Source organism: Rhipicephalus sanguineus, unplaced genomic scaffold (genome assembly GCF_013339695.2).
Source record: "Rhipicephalus sanguineus isolate Rsan-2018 unplaced genomic scaffold, BIME_Rsan_1.4 Seq1421, whole genome shotgun sequence".
Classification (NCBI taxonomy): Eukaryota; Metazoa; Arthropoda; class Arachnida; order Ixodida; family Ixodidae; genus Rhipicephalus; species Rhipicephalus sanguineus.
Genome location: NW_023614607.1, coordinates 10,745 through 24,834, shown reverse-complemented (window position 1 = coordinate 24,834; position 14,090 = coordinate 10,745). Strand labels below are relative to the sequence as shown.

General features: G+C 48.8%; 1 protein-coding gene across 1 annotated transcript; it reads right to left on the bottom strand.

The window, feature by feature from the left end:
- Positions 1–10,200: 10,200 nt before the first annotated feature.
- LOC125756564 (uncharacterized protein K02A2.6-like) lies at positions 10,201–12,979 on the bottom strand (the record flags this gene model as incomplete). Its single annotated transcript, XM_049411439.1, has 3 exons — positions 12,685–12,979; positions 11,011–12,281; positions 10,201–10,335 (listed from the first exon to the last, which is right to left on the bottom strand). Coding segments are annotated over exons 1-3 (1,701 nt in total), but the record flags the coding sequence as incomplete, so codon positions are not given.
- Between the last annotated feature and the right edge of the window lie 1,111 nt (positions 12,980–14,090).

Genomic DNA, 14,090 nt, shown 5'->3' with positions numbered 1-14,090 from the left:
CGCAGCTCGGCTATTCCTCTTGCGACGCAAATCTCGCGTCGTTCAACAAGTGCTGGTCTAGGAGAACTTTTTGTTGGGCAAGTTGGTGAACGTTCATAATGATTTTTAAGGCGCAAAGCAGGACAAACACAAGAATGAACACAAGAATGAATAGCCAAAATTGCTGGAATCGCCAAAATTGCTTTGCGATACTTTCCCATCCATGCCACTGAGGTGTCCAGTGAGCGCATGTTTTCAACTGCAGGAAACACTGGTACATCACCGCGAGAGAGCCTGAAGCCAGGTCATGTGGGACAGCTTGTGTTTCCGCACGACCGTCTGTAGTCTTTCGGTAGCAGTAACACACCGCGTTAGGTGCTCGAGCACATGAGCAGATTTTATTTCTTCGTTCTTTGTTTCAATTATTAAGACCTTTTGTATTCGATTCGATATTTTTGGCCACTATTCCGCGCTATTTGATTCGAATTCGATTCGAGATGAAATTTCACTATTCGCACACCCCTACTATTCGGGTCACGTGCGCAATCTTAATAAAATGATCTACTACAATCTGGAATCTTCCAAGACATTCTTGCGCGCTTTGCGCAAGGCAGCAGCTACACATGCAATGGGCCGGTAACAGAAAACACAGAAAGAAAGGAGCCTATATGTGGCGATATACAATCCGCATCATAGGTCGCGCCTGGACTTTATGGAGGAAACACAGCCGCACCATTTTGTGCAAAGTGTATTTACGACGTAGGGTAGACTAAAGACACAAAAAAACTTAATTTTTTTTTGGCGTAGCTAAGCTTCGAACTCAGCGCCCTACGATCCGAAGCCGAGTGTCTGACCCACTGGGCTAAACAGCTACCCTAGCAGAATGTGAATGTATGGGGACCATATAAATACGTTTGTAGCGCCGATAGAAAAAAAAATGTAGACGGCTTGCACTAAGTCGCGCAAGAGTGGGCCACAGCGAAGATGGTTATCTGCTAGCTAATCTCGGCCTGGCTAAGTTGTTACTAGGCTTTGCTTAGTGTTGTGAGGTAATGGTAGGTCTTGCCAAGATTTCCTAAGTTTCGCTATTTCCCAAGTCCCATCAAGCTCAACCGGCTCTTCCCTTCCCGTCGGTGCCCTACCTCGATCTCCTCCCTACATTAAGACATCTGTAGTGTCTTTCGCAGCTGTTTCAGGGAGTGCGTAGTAGTTAGGAGAAGTTGGTGGAAACCGGGTAGGGAGTGCTGTGCCATCAGAACAACTTCGGTCTCCATTCGATACCCCTGGAGCTTCGATCCCGTACCGTGCCATCTACCATGCCTCAAGACGCCGTCCAGCAAACGCCGTCCAGCAAACGCCGCCTGCTGCACCGACCGCTTGTCCCGGTGTCCCCCGCATCTGCGACCCTCCTGTCTACACCGGCACGGATGGCACCGACGTGGAGGACTGGCTCGCTATTTAAGGGGTATTCAGACGGGGGAGAAATGCTCGGGGGAGACGGGGGGATTGCGGATCACGTGACCGCGACGTCACGGATTAGCGAGTGGGCATGGCCCCCTCCCGCGGCTCCTCGGAGGAGACGGGGACCTTTTTCCCGACAGGACAAACGATCCCCCGGCGGTGGGGGATGTGGCGGAATCCACCTTTTGCATGTCTGCGTGGCGCCCTCTCTCGGGGCACTACGAGAAACAAACCGTACGGAGTCGCGGCGCGCGTCTGCTACCACCGCCATACCCTAGCCATAGAGTGACCACCACCACCGCTGCTGCATAGCACAAATCGTGACTGCGGCACATGAGCGGAGAGCTTCGCCTCGAGTGTTGTGCAAAGGCATGGAGCCCCCTGGGAGTGTTTACATACCCGGCGGCTACTTTTCGGTGGCCAACGGATGGACGACAAGGCCAGCATCAATGAAAATGCCGAGCAAGAAACAGTTGGATGCCTTTATGGCGGCAAGTGGTTCCCGTTGCTCCCGGCAGACCACTAAAGGACAAAAATTCCGCGACGAGGGGTACGTGCGCAACCTCATGTTTAATGAGTTGTCTACCACGTCCACGTACGGACTCCTCCTAAACTCATCGGTGTATACGAACAGTGATGGCACGAAATCAGGGTGTCTGGGCGAGTTGGACGGCGAACCTGCAAATCCGGGAACATCGCACTACGGTGACTGGAAAAAAACGGCCGCACGTTGTAACTTCGCTAAGATAAGCAAAATGCCGCAGGATTTATAAATCGGTGCGCGGCAGTCATGTCAACATACGCGAATCGTTTTTACTGAACAGCGAATGTGCTTTGACAACAGAAATGAAGCGCTGACCGCCCGTGAACGACAGGCCACGACACTACACCCTTCGGCATTCATTATGTTCTAGAAGCAGTATTTACGGCGACTCCTTTACGCCAAAGTAAACAACAGTGTAGTTACGCTGAGACCGAAGCGATTAAGGCGCACTTAGTCATACTTCGCTGTTGTCGACGTTCTAAACCAAATGCTGAAAACATATCGTACAAAAAAAAAAAAGCCGTAGCGCGACTTTCGTCGCTACTGAACTGCTGTGTGACGACACGGACACAACGCGGACACATGTTCTTGTCGTACGCCATCTAAGTAACAACATTTCTTGAACGAAGTGATTTTCGCACAGTCTTGCCGAGTCCGAAGGCTGCCACGGACTGCCGTCTTCATTTTGGCGCTTCACAGCCCTGATCCACGCTTCACGGTGCTGACGATCGCGTTTCACCGATGGGAAGCGGAAAAAATGAATGTTGCTGCCGGGCACGCCTCGGGAAGTGCATCCATAAGCGGCACATGTTGACGGCATCGTGCTAATAGAACCAGATATATCGGTAAATATATTTCAACCACCTGCACAAGTCAACACTTCTGTCACCGCTAAAGCCGCGGCGGAAAGAGAGGCGGCGGCGTCTGCGACGGCGCCGTACAGACCATTTCCCAGAGTCGCCGCCAGGAAGCGGCGCATGCGCTGTAGAGGCATGCAAAAGGCGGATTTCGGGCTCTTGTTTGGCCACATTGTTGCACTTGCTCCTGCAGAGAGCGGCAGTGGGTGTCCAGTCTGCAGTTGGGGTCATCTGTAGCTGGGGTCATCGTCGTCAGCAGCTGGTGAAACGGGCGGTACAAGCCACAGGAGTAGTCTGGTAACACTGGTCTCCCCCTTCGTTCGCCCCGTCCGTGTGAGTGGGGGGCATTTGTGGAGACTTCTCCTCACGAGCTGACGTCACTAGGCTCCGCCTTTATCCCCCGAGCATTTCTCCCCCGTCTGAATACCCCTTTACGAGCGCGTGAGCGTCCCCAATAAATGGAACACGGCAGGCAAACTGAGCAACTTGGTTTTCTACCTCGCGGTTGTGGCAGACATGTGGTACAACAACCACGCATCCGATTTCCCGACATGGCCCGATTTCAAGACCGCCATTGTCGACATGTTTGGCCGCCCTGCCGTTCGTAAGCTGCAAGCCGAACAGCGTTTACGTGAACGAGCTCAGCAGGCCGGTAAATCTTTCACGAGCTGCATCACACACCTTTGACTTGTGCAAGAAAGACGACGCGAGCATGTAGGAGTCTGAAAGTATCAGGAATTTTATGAAAGCCATCGACGACAATGCCTTCAACACGCTGCTGGCCAAAAAAAAAATGACAGCATATCCACGGAGTGAATGATGATGAGTGGGCGAAGCTGCGGAGGTTCATCGGTAAACCGTGAATCTTCCGTGAATTCTGCCCAGTACATCATCACCGACGTGAGATCGGGCGCGTTTATACTAAAGGTTCGATGAGTTATGACGACTTGCAGCTCACTTTAATTTTACATGTACGCTGTGAATTTTCATTGTTTAGAAAACCGTTGCTTTAGAAAACATCTGGCGTCTTTCGTTAAGCAGCTGGCGTCTTTTCGTTTTGCTTTAGAAACATCTGGCGTTCTTTCGTTTTGCTTTTACAAAACATCTGGCGTCTTTCGTTGGTTTATTTCATCAATCAAGGGCGTTTTGAACAAAATTTTTATTGTTTAATCACGCACAGGAGAAATCTCACCAGGCACTACCTTGGAGGTAAACAATAGCTGCTAATGGGAATGAGAGACAGAAGAAGTCGGCTTTTAGCTAACACTTACACTTCTACTTCTACTAACGTTTCCTACTGGAACATGCCAATGGCTGCTAATGGGGAATGAGAGACAGAAGAATTCGGCTTTTAGTTAACGCGCACGCTGCGAATTCTTTATTGTTCAACAACGCACAAGAAAAATCTCCCACCGGCACCACCTTGGAGGTCAAAGCGTAAGACTGGTTACGCACTACGACTACTACGACTACGACTACGAGGGACGAACGGGTGCCGCCTTAAGGAGCTTCGCCCTAGTGTGCCTCGATGTGTGCGCCCCCCTTAGGGTGTTGGCATTCTTTGATGGGGCTGATGCCGCCGTGACGCCGTTTTTTGCCCCGCGTCTCGCACATCTCAGCGCAGCCGCCGTAGAGCGGTCAGACGCCGGTAAGACGCCATGGGCTCAAATATGGCAGCCGTGCCGCAGTAGACGCCACAGATGTCCTCACCCTAAAGCGGACAAAACGCGCATCAAGGCACCCTACTTCGCCCCAAAAACACATTACTCAGTTCTAAGGTTTCGCTACACTTTTTATTATGTATTCGGTACGCACAAAGGCATTACAGTGGGCGGGAGGTGTTCAAAATCTATTTAAACAGTTAACTTTTTACATATGAAAGCGTGAAAAAAAGAACAGTAAGAACAGCGATTGCTACAGCACATTCACAACATGATAAGTTATACAAGGTATATACAACAAATATGCCGAAGAACACCAGAAAGCTGAGTCACTTAAGCAGGGTTTAAATTAAATGAACTAGTTGGGAGTAGCCACGTTTTTCTTCTGCATAACGTGTGAGGCAGGAAAAAACGATAAGGAGAATAATAGATACGACAGTTTCAAAAACGCGATAAACAGACGAGTCGAGAAAAAGAAAGAAAGATAAAAAACAACAAAAGTCACCTCAAACTTCAACAGCTCAAGAAACACGTCATCGGACACGACATTAACGACGTCGGCTGGTAAACTCTTGGATAGTTTTTGGGAAATAATGATTGCCTAAAAAGTTCTGTCCTGCACAGAATTTCTCGCACCTTCAGCTCATGGTCCACGCGTTGTGACCGATAGAGAGGCGGCATTATATGCATGTCCCTTTGTATATTAATCGCACAATAGTATATCGAATGAAAAAGCTTCAGACGCAGCTTTCTGCGTCGTTCGACCAGGGCATCCCATTTAACTTCTTCATTGGCTCTGGTTGCGCTGAAATCAACAGTGGATTGACGGGTCTCATGCCGCACACCTACATTATGTACCCTTTCAAGTTTATGAACGTCACGTGCCGCCGGAGGGTCCCACACAACACAAGCGTACTCAAGCACGGACCTCACGTATGTTTTGTATAGCAGCTTCCGCGTGGACTGACTGAATGCCCGAGAGCTACTGCGAATAAAGCCCAACATTTTCCCTGCCCTTCCACTTACGTAGTTAACCTGATTCTGCCACGACAGTTCTGTGGTACACCAATCACCTAGGCATTTAAACTCGGTGACTTTTCTTATTACGATGTTATTCAAGGTGCAGGAGATACTTAGCGAGTTCTTTTTTCGAGTGAATGTCGTATTGACAGTTTTCGCGAGATTTAGCTGCATGCGCCACCTAGTGACGCATGCAGCCGCATTTATTCGCCAATTCGATTCAGGCCTTGCTGAGTCAGGCTGAGGTTTTCCGTTCTTTTAGGCACCCTATAAATCATGCAGTCATCTGCAAACAACCTCAACTGCGATGTCAAGCCGTCGCCAATATCATTTATTTACGATAAGAACAGCAAAGGCCCCAGAACGGAGCCCTGAGGTACACCAGATGCAACTTTTCGTACTCGCGACTGAACTCCGCTCACAATAAACGTGTAGATGTACTATTCCTTGACTTCAGGAAGGCGTTTGACATAGTATCTCATCACTTGCTCATTATTAAGTTAACGTCTGCATATATACATAATAACATTCGAAACTGGATTCTTAATTCTCTATACCAGAAGTCTCAAACACGCGGCCCGCGGACGTCTCGCTAGCGGCCCGCGTGCAGCTTCACAAGGAATAAAATTTTTTTGACTTTGCTAAATGGTACTCTCGCCCATTGCGAATAATAACGCTTTATTCGGGTAAGCTACAGATACCGGGCTGGTATCAAGCACTTTTTATCGGCACCCCATGCGGTCGCTGTGAGTTGAATCATAACCGTCAAACAAAATCTTTATATTTTACAATCCGCGTCCAGAATGAAGTCATTTTGAAGATCATATATCAATATCTTTCTCGAATCCTCACGCCAAATACCCTTCAGAAATCATCCATATATGAGATATGCCAAATACATTCTTTGAAATGGCAGCTTTATGTGACATTTTGTCCCCCCCTCGCCCACCCTTTTAACTTTCTTCACTGTTACTGCACTTGCGGGACTGAATTTCGTGGCTACTGCCCGCTAGCTGAGAAACCTCTGCTCTATACGGTCGTAAACGGTGCACTGTCCTTAATGGCTTTAGCTCACCAAACATAACCCTACATTCAGGAGTGCCTTAGGGCAGCGTTCTGGGGCCACTGTTGTTCCCAATATATATTAATGATACCATAGATCACACAGAATCCCCCATTAAACTGTCTGTGTCGTCTAGACAGAAATTAATTCACCATCAGATGTAAGAATACTGCAGACCGGAATTGATAAAATAGCAAATTGGTGTCAACGCTAGGAGATAAGTTTGTATATTAGTAAATGTAATCACATCTATTTTTCAAATAAAAACTTGAACATCGAACACAGTAGGCAATATACGGTGGCAGTCGTTGCGCATACAGCCGGACGAACACAGCAAAATGCAATGTGGGATAGAAAGAGCGCAGACTGTCAACTGGTTTTATTCATTTCGTCGCTGCATACATCTCAATCGTTCACACGACACAATGGAATGGAAAGGGGGGGGGGAGGGCGTGGTTGGGAGGAAAGGAGGAGGGTGCAAGTCAAGAGTACCTCACATCTACCGAAGCTGCGCAGACATTGCTTTCCGCGCGATAAAAAGCGTCAGAAGTCTCACTTACACACGAAAAAGAGAAGAAGAAATAGAAGGAAAACGAAGAAAAAGGGGAGGAAAAAAAACATGAAAATGAAAAGGAAGATAAGAAAAACAAATGGACCAAATATGTACTGGACATATTGTTATCAATCCTTGCCATCAACGCGGCCTGGCTAATTTGGCAATTATTATATGATTGACTTTGTGTGATTATACTACATGTGCTTGTATTGATGGGATTTGAAACCGATACAGTGCATCTTTATTGCGATCTGATAATAATATATTATATTCTTGAACTTGTGTAATTATACTACATGTACTTGTATTGATGTGATTTGAAGCCGATACAGTACATCTTTATATCGTTATGATATTAATATAATCCCTCAATACCTTTGTAAGAGCCGGTGGAGTTAGGGAGGAGCCGGGGTAGCAAATAAAAGTCATAAAAAAGAAAAAAACGCCTAAACAACTAACCTGTATTCAAAAAATCCTGTTCAGTCACTTATCAATTTGATGAGTTTTAGAGTAAGCCTCAAAAGGACATACTGGAGGACAAGCTCAACACGGACCCATCTCTCCAACAGTGGGACCCAACAAAGAGAGGAAAGAGGAGACAAGAGGAAAAGAAAAGAATGGAAGACTTCTTAGTCAAGATGAGCTCATCGGAGATCAATTGTATAGAAACAGTTGTAAGTCAAGATGAAGAGAAACCGTAGTATGTAATCTAGAGAATATTTCCCTTGGAGGTGGTTTGGCTAGGTGGTGGCATCAAATTTTTACTTTTTATTTTCTATTTTCTCTTTTTTAATCGAAATTTTAGTACATTTTGTTCTTTTATCTAATTTATCGATTTTGGCCTGCGATACTTAGGTGGCGCAGGCAGGGCATAGTTTTTTAGTTTATATTTCATTTATTTTCGCCCAACTCCAACTCCATTTTAAGTAAGTCATCGCCTCACGCGCTATTGTGTCTTTGCTCCTGTCTAGAATATTTACCTTTTTGAAAACTGGCTGACATTCCAAGCATGAGCTGCAACGAGCGGGCAAGTTCGCTCCTTCTCTTTTCCTATTGACACAGCATGCTCCCCTACGCGTACATTCACGAAACGCCCTGTTTGACCCACGTATGATCGTCAACACTTGAGCGGGATTTGATAAACGACTCCTGTGTCACATTTCACAAATGTTTCAGCATGCTTTTTACAGCACCCGCTTCGTCGTTCTCTATTCCCGCTGATTATTTTACCTAACCCGATAAGCTTTTGTGTCGTAAAAAGAAACACTTGGACGGCATGCCTTTTTGCCACTTTTTTTTTAACTTATGAGCGACTTCTTGCTACGCAGGCACTGTGTGCTTCTGCCAAGTTTTTCTTTGTTTATCTTATTGAGAAGTTTCTCAGCCACATTTGTGTTGATCTCGCACGAGAAGCTGGCTGAAATAAGGCTATTGATTTGATTATAAAAACTGTCATGCATGACGTGCGGGCATGAGTTGGTAAGAGCCGATTCCAGGCACGAACTTGCTCTTGCCCTCTTAATTGTCTTGGAATAGGCAGAATCAAAAGGCAGAGGCTATTTTTGTGCCCTTGGTGCCTATTCTCAGCAAATATAATGCAAACCAAACCTCAAGCTAAGATCTAAAAACTGCAATGAAGCGTCAGATGGTATTTCGTGCGTAAACGCCAAACCCTTGTTGAATTGTCTTAAACTGGTTAAAATACTACTCACTCAGTCAGTGTATGTAGTATCGCGCCGCGGCAGTAACACACTCCGTAAGCGCCAGAACAAGAATCGTTTATTGCAGATAGCGTTGCTGTATTTATGCTGTGTGCCTTTGAGCGCGCATGCGCACACGTTGGTGCCGAGTCCGCACTTTAGATGCCGCGACATGGCACTTCCTTTCCCTTAGACGAAGCCAAGTCTGTCTGGCTGCCTTCTTATGCGCGTAGAACGCCTGGGAAGTTCCGATGCCGTCGGTGTCCTTGAATCGGTCTCACTGGGAGACCGCGATGTGCACAGAGATAAGTCTGTTGACTCGATGTTGTCGCCTGCCGAAGGTTGGTCATGTGAGGGTGGATCACGTGGTGAGGGTTGCTGCTCAGAAGGCCGGGTCGCGGAGAGCTCCTGCTTTGCCACCGTTGTGAGGTGCCGTGGCCGCAGTTGGTCCACGTGACGACACTGCATTCCTCCGGTGGTGTCCACCATAACCAAGCGCCTACCTCTTGATGACGTCACCGTGCCGGGTAACCATCGCTGACCGGCTTGATTGTACTGGCGTGACCACACAGGCGCCCCCTGAGGAAAACGCTGCATCGGCGCTGTGAATGTGTTCACCACGGGCTCCCGGTCCACCTCCTCTGGAAATTGTGCGCTTAGACGGGTCCTTGGCTGAAAACCGAGCATCATCTCGGCGGGCGATTGGCCGCCTTGAGTCGGTGTTGTCCTGTAACGTAGTAAGAACTTGTTAATTCGACTGAGCAAACTTCCCACTTTGTTTTTGTTCATTCCTTCTTTAATGGTGCGCACAGCGCCCTCTGCCGATCCGTTTGACTGAGGATAGTATGGGGCGGAGTTGACATGGCGCACCTGATTATCTTCAAAAAATTTTTTAGTAACTGAACTGTTAAATTGTGGCGCATTGTCGGAGACGACTGTCTGAGGCAGGCCAAAACGCGCGAACATACCACGCAGTGCTTCCACTGTGGTTTCTGCACTAGCTGTTTTGAGGGGTACTGCTTCCAATCATTTAGTTTCCGCATCCACTACGACCAAGATCATATGCCCTTCCACCGGACCAGCGTAGTCGATGTGCAGGCGAGACCAACGTTTGTTGGTTTTCGGCCAGCTGATAGGGGCCTGCCTTGCTGGCATGGGCCTATTCTGGACACATGGCTGGCAGCTGTGCACCAACTCTTCAATGTCGTGGTCCAATCCGGGATACCAAAACAATGAGCGCGCCAGACGCTTCATAGCCGTCATGCCGGGATGGGTATCGTGGAGTAGTTGAAGAATATTTGACCGCACTGCTTCGGCCAGAACCACCCGATGACCCCAGTAGATTAGTCCCTTACTCACAGTAAGTTCGCGTCTGCGGGTGAAGTACGGCAGGAAGCCCTGTTGCTCCTGCCCGAGTTGTTTAGGCCAGCCGCGCAGAATCCATGTCTTCACTTGCCTCAGAAGAGCGTCATCGTTCGTGCTGTCGACCAACTGCTGCGTGCAAAGAGATAAATCTGTCAATGCTTGCGCATGCAGCACATATTCTACGGGATCATCTTCACCGTGGTGCGCTGGCTCCGGCAGAGGCAACCGGCTCAAGGCGTCGGCATTCGCATTCAATGACCCTTTCCGGTACTCAATGTCATACTGATATGCGGATAATAGTAGTGCCCATCTCTGGATCCTGGCCGCCGCCATTTGCGGAATCGGTTTGTCGCGATGAAATAGCCCTGTCAGTGGCTTATGATCAGTCACCAAACAAAATTTATTACCAAAAAGATAGTCTCGAAACCTTGTAACCCCGAAAACTAGCGCGAGCGCTTCCTTTTCCAGTTGCGAGTAGTTGCGCTCCGCCGGTGTTAAGGTTCTTGAGCGAAAAGCTATCGGATAGTCTTTGCCGTTAATCCGATGTGACAGCACTGCGCCCAAGCCGACCGCCGACGCATCGCACTCCAGTCGTAGAGGCTTTTGCGGGTCATAGTGAACAAGAAATTTAGCCTTACTTAAGGCAATCTTTACTGCCTCACACGCCCTGTCATGCGCTGGCCCCCAGTTCCATTGCACACCTTTTGCCAGTAGGCCATATAATGGAGCTAGTGTCGTTGACAAGTTGGGCAAAAACTTCGCATAGTATGTCACCAAGCCCAGGAAAGACTTCAGCTGGCTTACCGATGCTGGCTTCGGCGCTGCTAGTACCGCCTCCAGGTTGTCTTGCAGGGGATGAAGGCCATCCGCATCGATGCGATGCCCTAGGAACGACACTTGCGCTTCTCTGAATCGGCACTTTGCTTTGTTCAGCTTCAGGTTGTTTTCCCGCAGCCGCTGAAACACCTGCCGGAGCACGGAAGTGTCGTTTCTCTTTTCCGCCACGATGATGTCGTCGAGGTACACTTGGACGTTCGGCACCCCTAGCAGTATGGATTCCATGCGTCGCTGAAACAAGGCGGGGGCTGAAGCAATCCCAAATGCTAGTCGATTGTAGCAATACAGGCCTCGGTGTGTGTTTAGCACAGTTGTCTTCCTTGCTTCTGCGTCCAGCGGCAGCTGATTGTAGGCGTTGCGCAAGTCCAACGTTGTGAAGACTTCTCCTCCGGAAAGAGCCGCGAAAATGTCTTCAACCTTGGGCAAGGGATATTGTTCCAAGTGCGACGCTGGGTTAACGGTCAACTTGAAGTCGCCGCACAACCGTATGTCGCCGTTCTTCTTTGCGACTGGAACGACCGGAGTTGCCCATTCCGAAACACTTACCGGCGAAAGCACCTCGTCTTGCACGAGACGGTCGATCTCGGCTGAGACTTTTGCACGCATAGCATACGGCACTGTACGTGCTTTACAGAAACGTGGGCGGGCTCCCTCTTTGAGGTGCAGTTTCACAGGTGGCCCCCTGCAACAACCAAGCTTGTCTTCAAAAAGATCCGAAAATTCTTCGAGCAGGGGATTCACTTCGGCGTTTTCCCGCACCACATTTACACTCGAAGAATTACCGTCGTCCCAAAGGGACACCCCTGCCCTGCGAAATGCTTCTATAGTGTTCCGGCCACAGAGAAGCGGTCCCTGACAGCCAACAACGATTACCGTGCTCTCAACCACTGTTGAACCTGACTGTACCTTCATAGTTATCCGACCGACAACAGGTAATGGCCCCAAGAAGCATGTTAACCGGAGCGACGTCTTCTCCAGAGCCGGCCACCACTTGCGATGCTTCTCAAATATGTTCATGGGGATGACGCTGACCGGAGAACCCGTGTCTATGATCATACGCAGTGTCCGACCCTGCCACGTCAAATTTTCCTCTCGTGGCTTCAATGTAGCTCCGTCGCCCGAGCTGTGAGCAACGAGAGCAAGCAGCATCTCTTCTTCGCTCTCACCTTCTGTTGGCTCTACGGCAAATGCGCCCGTCGCCCGGGAACGTCCCTGGCTGCACACCTTTGCCAGGTGTCCTTTAATGCCGCAATGATAGCATCTTGCGTTGCGATGACGGCAAGTGCGCGTAGCGTGGGGGCCCCCACATCGATCGCACGCATGCCTGCTTGCTTCATTGCCCCGCTGTGTCCAATGCCGCCGCCCTCGCTGCGACTGCAAAACGTTGGTGCTGCTCATTGTCGTCTCCGGGAGCCCTTCGCGCATGTCTCGCACGTCGTTCAGTGCTTTTTCCGATGCTATGGCGAATTCCTCCGCCTCCTCGACTGTTAGCTTCTTAGTGCGTAAGGAGGCAACGACGGGCATCGTCATCCCGAATGCCGCATACGATGCGGTCTCGCAGCATCCGATTCAGGAAGTCGCCGAAATTGCAATTCTTCGCCAATCTTCGGAGGTCGGAGATGTATTCCCGAACGCTCTCACCTTCCTGTTGCTTGCGCATGAAGAACGAGAAACTTGCTGCTGTTTCATTAACTTGGGGATTGTACTGTTCCTCCAGGTATTCAACGATTTGCTCGTAGGTTCGGCTGTTGACCGACACGGTTGAAAGGCGACCTTGCAAGAGGCGGACGACATTATCGCTCAACGAAGACACCAGAAGAGCACGGCGCTTTGCACTGTCGGTGATTTCATTTCCCTCGAAATACGCTTCCAGGCGTATCCTGTACGTGCTCCAGCTGCTCACCGTTTCGTCGAAAACCGGGGGGCGTGATGCCATCGTCCGATGCGTGCCCGCTGCCGATCACACTAGCATGGTGTGATCCAGCTAGGTGAAAACACTCTCGTCGCCACTGTAGTATCGCGCCGCGGCAGTAACACACTCCGTAAGCGCCAGAACAAGAATCGTTTATTGCAGATAGCGTTGCTGTATTTATGCTGTGTGCCTTTGAGCGCGCATGCGCACACGTTGGTGCCGAGTCCGCACTTTAGATGCCGCGACATGGCAGTGTAGGTTATGGTTATCTGTTTGGAGATACTCAAAAATTGGGGAGGGGCGAAGCATGCAGTGGGCGCCGGTGTTTCCCATAGCAAACTCGTTACTCGTTGTGCTTTACTCGTCACCGGTCCACTAACGCACCATCGCTTTGCAGATATGTTTCAAGAAGTGGTGTTTCAAATAGATGATTTTACCGCAGAGATGCACATTTGTGTCTCTGGATTTAGGTAAGAAACTTGAGCGCCTTGGTAAATTTCGTCGGAGTTTCTGACACCGCTGTTAAGCCAAGCATAATGTTTTAGTAAATAACGACGAATCTTTAACTCATGATATGCATAGCTGGACCAGTGCCGAGTAGTGGGATTTACTGAATTTTTGTGGTGCGATGGACCGTGAGGACGACATGACACGCCGACAAGGCGAGACCCTAAGGTGTTTCACCTCTATAATTTATGGCATAAAACCGGGGCAACACAAGATCCTATGCACGTGCCACACCGCTGAATGTAAAAGTAATAGCTAAACGAGATAAAATTTGGATTGCGATGCAGCTAGCAAAGACATGAAACTGTCTAGCGACCTTCCGGCAGAGTTCTGAAAGCTTATCCCACCGTTTATTTCAAAACGATCTCTGACTGTTCGGACAATTCATCATGGCACACTGAACAAAAGAACTCCTCGACGTCCACAGAAGAAGCATAGCCTATGAGTATTGGCATTCAAAAATCGAGCAACGTCCCCAGAGTTTTTGTGGCGAATGGATCTTCTGATTCGGAAATTATTACCACCTACACCAGTTTGACCCTTTCCCTACCGCAAAAAAACAAGAAAATTGTAAAAAAATTACAATTGCTTTTCGCTGATTTTGTAGAGATTTTTTTCTGAATAAACC